General features: G+C 38.5%; 1 protein-coding gene across 1 annotated transcript; it reads right to left on the reverse strand.

The window, feature by feature from the left end:
- Positions 1-392: 392 nt before the first annotated feature.
- Positions 393-4,349, reverse strand: RGS1 (regulator of G protein signaling 1). Its single transcript, XM_061185292.1, has 5 exons — positions 4,217-4,349; positions 3,771-3,851; positions 3,296-3,357; positions 1,755-1,918; positions 393-994 (listed from the first exon to the last, which is right to left on the reverse strand). Exons 1-5 carry the CDS (start codon positions 4,312-4,314, stop codon positions 809-811), a joined length of 591 nt encoding a protein of 196 aa, XP_061041275.1. The 5' UTR covers positions 4,315-4,349; the 3' UTR covers positions 393-808.
- Between the last annotated feature and the right edge of the window lie 3,146 nt (positions 4,350-7,495).

A 7,495-nucleotide genomic window follows, 5' to 3' on the forward strand; every position in this document is an offset into this window, starting at 1 on the left:
TACACATAATACATAAAATATAAGATTAACTGGATGATAGTTTTAGATGTTGAAGAGGTGATAGAAAGTAGAAGACCCTTGCTTAAATTTTTGTTAAATCTGAAAAATAAATGCCAGTTTTTAAAGATGGCAAGGAAATGTAAACAGAAATTGCTTCTATGTTTTTAAGACAAAACTCACATTTATTATTGACACGGTGATAATTTAATTTACAAATATATTCTGACTTCCCAACTTTAAGGCAATAGCTTAAGTTAAATACATTGTTCTCCTCTTCATCTCTTTCAATCCCAAAACACTCAAACAAACAAACCTACACTGAAAAACTTTGTGTCAATAACAGAAATGGTAATTTTGAAACACATACTTCTCAAATAGTCATCCAAGTAAAAGAGATTTCAGCAGCTCAATACAATCTCTGTATAACGATATGCAGCATAAATGTCAGTTTATGTCAGACCTTGAAGCTTATAGCAAGTTTTCACCAGTTTCAAAACCCTTATTCACAGTTTCTGCGTAGCAAGCATTACCCGGCCTTCTCAGTTCTGAGGGATGTTCTAATACGTAGGTCCACTGTATTTTATGACAGTACCACAGTATCTCCTTCCTTCTACCATCGCTAAATTTTCATCTCACGCTCCTTCAGCCCTGAGCCTGGATAACTTCCATGTTAATCTGTCCTGAGTCATGGGTTCTTCCCCTGGATCTGTGAGTCATCCAAAAAGGCCAAGGTGTTCCCCCAGGGAGCCATCCTGGTACATTCCTTCTGTACTTGATACCATCTTTAATTCCCTACAGCCGGCACCAGTCACTTTAGACTATTAGCCTGAAGGTCATTCAGAAGATTTAAGTATATATTTGATTTGAGGAACCTGGGATAGGAGTCCTTTTCCATAAGAGTATATATGATTTTTTGGGCTTCATCAAAACACGTGGGTGTTGGTGCTTTAATCTTCTTGGCTGTAGATTCTCGAGTGTGAAAGTCAATATTGATCTAAAAAGAAATCCTCATCAGTTCATATGCACTTCCAATTTATTGCATATTTTATGATGTCACTGTTGTTTTTGAAGCACCTCAAGACAGTGGCTTTAAACCCTCATTTAAGTCAGCTCAAATATCTCTTGAATGCCTATTCTAAACATACCTTATCCTAGGTGTGGAAGAGTTAAAAAGAAATAGCACAAAGAAGCAGAAATATCTTCGCTCCAAGTTAGCTCATAATATCTTTGGGAGGTGCAAAAGAGGCAGACATTATTTTTTAAATATCTGTATAAGGTGATAACGTGCATCAAAAAAAGTGATATGCACATTTAAGATTTACAGGAGGAGAGGACACTTTGTGCAGATGTTTGCTGCTTGAACCAGGAATATTTAACTGGAAGTGGGCATTACTACTAACTGGAAATATTTCTGCTGCTGCAATCCATGTATTGCACTAATCTCTACTTTATCCTAATCCAAAACGAGCTAGCTCATTAAGGTCCCCCTGACATGCAGTTCTGGTCAGTATCACCAGTACTCCTTACCCCACCCCATCACATTAGCTTGTTTTACAAAATCAATCTTTCATCCAATCTTTTCACAAATGTAGAAAATTAGATTATCATTGCACTGAACTATATGAATACACTTAAATATATAGCAGTGAAAATCATAATACTCAAAAAGGATTTCATCTTGCTAGTATGTTGAATCTTATTCTATATCTAAGTTTCTTTACATATAAACCGATGGTAATGAACTAAATACTCACTTGTTTGGCAGCATCTGACTGCACAAATGCTTTATAGATTTTCTCCGCTTTGCAATGCAAAAGATCAGACTCTGTTTTTTTATAGTCTTCACAAGCCAGCCAGAATTCAATATTCTCCTCACTGAACTCGGACTTTAAGAAATTCCCAAAGATGTCTTGACCAGCTAAAAAGAAAGGGTGAGGGGTGAGATAAATTAATTGAGCCAATAAATGAATAACTTGAAGAAATTTACAAGAAGAGTACTGTGGCATATTCCCTGTGTACAAAGGGAAGAGGTGGATGCTGCTGAAATGGCTGTGTCACCGTTTGTAGAGATGGGAAGGCCTTAGGGACCCCTTCGTTTATAGTCTGTCTGGGGTCAGACACGCTTGTCACAGGTACACAGCTGCTTAGTGGTGGCTGAGAGACTGCTTCACTTCCGTCTGCTGTTACATTACAATTCTGCTCTGCAGGTTACAGAACAATCTCTTTTCTTACACTACCAGCTCAGCCAGAGTGCAGAGTATTTTAGGGAATCAAATATTGACAGGAGGCATGAACATCATGTTAATCATTAACAAATATAATTTCTCTATCCAACTCATATAAGTCAAAAGATGTGAGGCCTGTATATTACCTATGTGCTCTATACTGCTTGGATTTACTAGGGTTATTGAGGCTTTTCAGTGGGCCATTTCTACAGCATTGTTTGGCTGAATCATAACCTAAGTCAGATAACAAGCAGATGAACCAGGTTGAACTACTTGATCCCCGCGTGAGGCTCTGTAGGGTGTCTGGGGGGAGAAGGGGATCAGCTCACCCCGGATAGGGACAAGCTGCCCATCTATGCCGCTGAGCGAGGTCCTAATCCCAGCAGGATCCCAGTGCCCATGATGAGGGCTAGGACAAGCCAATCTCATTTCCCTGCTCTCATCAGAAACTCCCCGTGAGACTCTGTGTTTAAAAAGTCTTTTTATCATATCTGTGTTATAACGTGTCATGTTATATATAATGCAGTTTTATGCTGTGTGTCTCAACTGCCTTCAAGGCAGCAAGGCACTGTGTCTTTACTCTTGAGTCCCTGGTGCTTCTAAAATGCCTGCACATAAATGCCTGGGCTGAATGAGTGACAACACATGTATGAATGGAAAAAGTTATTAATTGACGGAGTGAATCCTACTCCTTACATCCAATGGTACAAAAATACATCCTTTAGGTAGCGTTCAGAATAGCAGTTCACATGTTGAGATGTTTGGTTTACTTTTTAAAACTTTAAACTTCAGAACCCCAGCATAATTTAAAATTTTGCTCCTATAATGATCCATGGAAACAGCTAGTTGCCTTGGCAAATTTTTCTAAAGGACAGTAGCAGAACTGAGTGCCGAGTCAACATTATGCCACGATGAGGCATAATATGCTGAAGCTATCAGTGCTGCAGAACAGCTAGAGTACAACTTTTCACACACCCTCCCATCCAGAATACTATATTTTAATGAAGCCATTCCATCTGTTAGCATACTGAGATAAACCCAGAAGCATTCAATAGTTAATCTATACTTACTTTGGTTGGCAAGAAGTTTTTCCAGAGATTCAGACCACTGCTTCACTTCATCAGCAGAGAGTCTACAGGGGACGACGTTTACATAAATTAGTATTTTTTTGCGTGTAAGCGCAAATGAAATCAGAATGGCTGCTGCATTTTGATAACTTCACAAACTAAGACTCTACTTCTAATAAATTTTATTAAAATTTATCTATAAGAAAACAAAAATTTGCTTAGAATTACTATCGTTATGAAAATATCTGCCAATAAAATGTGAAAAAATCCAAATGTACTCCAACAGTATAATAAGTAGCAAATATATGCATGCACATTTGTATTTAATTCACATTGGTACTAATGCAGCTTAATCTTATTAGGCTTGTTACTTAAAAGAAATGAAGTCCATTATGTGCAGTATTACTGCCTTGCTAGAATACAGAGCTAATGCACAGGCTGCTTATATAGTGATAGTTCCGTGTATTAGTGTACATACAGGTCCTTGGACTTGGAAGGTTTCATTCCAGATTCCAGATGTGGGATCATAGATCTCAGGTATGCTTTCACATCCATTCCACTACAAAAGACACAAAAGTAAATATTGATATTTCTTCAGAAGAATACATTTTATTTGTAAAAAGAAAAGAGCATGAAGCAAACTTCTCCAAGGAATAAGGCCATAATAAAAATAGCTGATACAACATATTGCTATATTAAGAGTGAGCCAATTTTTATGAGCCAAAGTCTGGAAAAATTCCCACCTCATTTAGTGCCCTGTCATGATTCATTTTTAAATACAACTGAATATACTTGTAACTCACAGCAGGTCATTGCCCTGATCTAGGTAAACTAAAGGCTCGTATTTTCTTCCATTCATTAATTTGCAATTGTTCTGCCATTAAGGATCATCTAAGTCCAAATTTGCACAGTTAATGAACTTACAAAGTCTTTGGCCTCCTTTTTTGCGTTTTGTCGTCTAGAAGCGAATGATCAGTTCCTTTCAGTTCCTGTGGATTAGCAGAGAGGAACACGCCTGGCATTTTGTCTGACCTTGGCGTGGAGATGGCTGCTGCTCGCAGGGCCCTCAGAAGGCAACTGTCTGCTCGTCCACGTCTCTGCTGCCTTATATAGTGACGGCTGACAGGCCCTTGCCGTTCAAACGAGTCTGTTTATCAAGTGACGTTACCACAGACACTGGAAGTTCCCCCGTTCTTGGTGTGTTGTGACGTGTATCTTGAAAAAAAAAAAAAAAAAGCGCACAGTGATGTTTTGTGGTTGAAACTTAACCAAATGAGACTAGGTCACTTGATTATATAGAAAGAAAGAAAATTAGACCTACAGAGGTGCACACACATATACCACGTGTCTGAAGCCTCAGCAGGATCAGTCTTTGGTTCTAGGGGGTGCTTGTTTCTTCATTAAAAACTGCATATTTCAATGAAATGTTTCATTTGGTGGACTTATTGTATCACACAGACTAGAGATGGGTCCCCTCAGGGCTTAGGATAGTCCTTGACTATAAAATTCATTTGATTACAGTATTTTAAAAAGGGTTTTATTTTTCTTTCAGAAAACAATGTAAAGTAAACAAATACTTTTTTTTTTTTATTCGTGCAGTGCACACATCTGGTAGGAAGGAGAGTCATGAGAAGTTATCTTAACTTTTCCCTACTCCAAACCTCATCCCTTATTTCCATGGCAAGAAATTTTCATGTTACTGTTTTCCAGGGTGTGTGCTAAACACGCTGCTGGTGATATACAAGATGATTTTAAGGGGTGCATGAATTTTAATATTTATTAGAAATATAACTAATGTATCAAACTGGGGTTTTTTGTATATTACCGCTTAGGAAAGGAATAAAGTAAAATTAAAAACAAAACTATAAACACATAAAAGTATAGTTAACACAAAAATATGACATAATATGTAAATACACTGATACAAAAGAATTACACAGTATCAGGAGAAAAACTACTTATGGTAAAAATAAGAATATATTTGGCCAGGCCAATAGTGTACTTCTTAGGTGATGATCTTCTAAATTTCGGTAGTATCTCTGGAGAGATATAGTCTAGCTTTAATTAAAATTAAGAATTAAAATAAAAACCCAAGGAAATAGATGGCTAATCACTGATCAGGGTAGAGGGGCTAGTGCAGTATAAGCTCGTACAGAGTTTGTATATAGGATGTGGTTTATTTATAGAGTGTCCAGTTTAATTTAAACCTCCGTTGGTTTTTACCCCTGAAAAGACAAAACAAATTTTACTCAGAGAAGCTTCTGAAGGTATTAGGTAAACCTAACAAAAGGGAATTTTCCTGTCTTAGTTCTATCTTCAGGATAAAAAATATTTGAAGGAATCACATTTATATTTAAAAATGTACTTACTACACAGGCATGCACAAATATTATGCTGTATGTAGTAAGCATCAGTTGATGTTCGAAAGATAATGTGATACATTTAGGAAGAGAACTAGTGAGATAAATTGGCCACGTGGGAAGTTACCCAGACAAAAATGATGGGGTTCAGAGACGGACGAATAAAGGCGTTTGTTTGTGTGTTTCTTGTGGTTCAGTCCATACTTACTTTTCAGTTAAAATCTTGAGCATTGCTCATATTTATTTATTTAATAACCTCTTATTCCTCTGGATAATTGTGGGTAAGTTATGTTAGAGAAAAATGATTTAAAGTTTATTTGTAAAGGCCACTATCATTACTCTCCAGATATACTGATAATTTCCAAAGCATGTTTCAGCAACAATAGTTCCTTTGGATGTTAATAAGTATGATAAGGACTATGACACCAGCAGCAGCAAAGGTTCTGGGGCCACATAAGTTTGGGAAATGTTGGGTTAAAGTTGAATAATTGATCAGCGCCGATCTTCTGAGAACCTTGAATATGTTAGTGCACGTTTGTCAGTCTCTAATAGGAGGGTGGAATGTGCAGCAGTGTCTTAACGTTTCTGAGAACTGAACTCTCAGTAAGTAGGGAAAATAGTTGGCAGAAATAATGTTCTCTGGACACCACGTTAAGAAGCTGTGGGCTGAGAATGAAGTAAATATTTGCCTCTTACATATTAATAATTCCTTAAACCTCCAACCTTTTGCTACCGCAGTATAGACTTTCAAGCTCAAGCATTTGCAAGCAATTACGATTGTGTGCTTCAAAGGCCAAATGGAGAATTAAGCTCCTGGTAGAGGGGGTCCATCTGAAATTCACAGTTGGCTGTTGAAGCCACCTCAGTGGCACAAAGGCTGTTTGGAAGCACCTGCAAAGCCTGTATGTACCAGAGCTGGGCAAATCTGGAGAAGCTGTAGCAGTAAGGCTGATAAGTCCATGGCAGGGCACGGGAGTTTCCTATCAATCACACGGAGCGTCACTGTCTGGTTCCTTTTTGTGAAAATCATTAAGAAAAGACAAGTGATCAAACAGTATCTTTACTGAAGCAATGGCTTTGGTTGAAATTGTAGAGGACTTGACAAAAGCCAATAGAATAAATAGTGGCTCTTACAAACATAATCTTGTTTGTACATTTCTTCTGTGAAATTGTGTTTTTTTTTTAAAATAAATTTATTTTATTTTAATTTATTTTTGGCTGCGTTGGGTCTTCGTTGCTGCGTGCGGGCTTTCTCTAGTTGCGGCGAGCGAGGGCTACTCTCCGTTGCGGTGCGCGGGCTTCTCATTGCGGTGGCTTCTCTTGTTGAGGAGCACGGGCTCTGGGTGCGTGGGCTTCAGTAGTTGTGGCACGTGGGCTCAGTAGTTGCGGCACGTGGGCTCAGTAGTTGTGGCTCACGGGATCTAGAACGCAGGCTCAGTAGTTGTGGCGCACGGGGCTTAGTTGCTCCGCAGCATGTGGGATCTTCCCGGACCAGGACTCGAACCCGTGTCCCCTGCATTGGCAGGTGGATTCTTAACCACTGCGCCACCAGGGAAGCCCTGTGAAACTGTGTTTAAGTAACCAGATTGCAGTGCTAAGGAAAGGAATACTTCATATGGTCTTCATGTTCTTTTTTAAAAAATTAGTACTTTATTTTTAGAGCTCTACAGCAAAATGGAGCTGAAAGTGCAGAGTTCCCACATACTTCCTCCACCTCCACAGCCTTCCCTACCATCAACATCTCGCATCAGTGTGGTATATTTGTTACACAATCAATGATGGACCTACATTGACATGTCATTATTACCCAAAGTCCTTCGTTTACATTGCGGTTCACTTTTGG

Source organism: Eubalaena glacialis, chromosome 3 (assembly GCF_028564815.1).
Source record: "Eubalaena glacialis isolate mEubGla1 chromosome 3, mEubGla1.1.hap2.+ XY, whole genome shotgun sequence".
Lineage (NCBI taxonomy): Eukaryota > Metazoa > Chordata > Mammalia > Artiodactyla > Balaenidae > Eubalaena > Eubalaena glacialis.

Coding starts and splice junctions, on each gene's coding strand:
- RGS1 (XM_061185292.1), bottom strand. CDS start 4,314: ATGCCAGGCGTGTTCCTCTCTGCTAATCCACAGGAACTGAAAGGAACT. Junction 3,852..4,216: donor AAAAGGAGGCCAAAGACTTT/GTAAGTTCATTA, acceptor TGTCTTTTGTAG/TGGAATGGATGTGAAAGCAT. Junction 3,358..3,770: donor CCTTCCAAGTCCAAGGACCT/GTATGTACACTA, acceptor CGTCCCCTGTAG/ACTCTCTGCTGATGAAGTGA.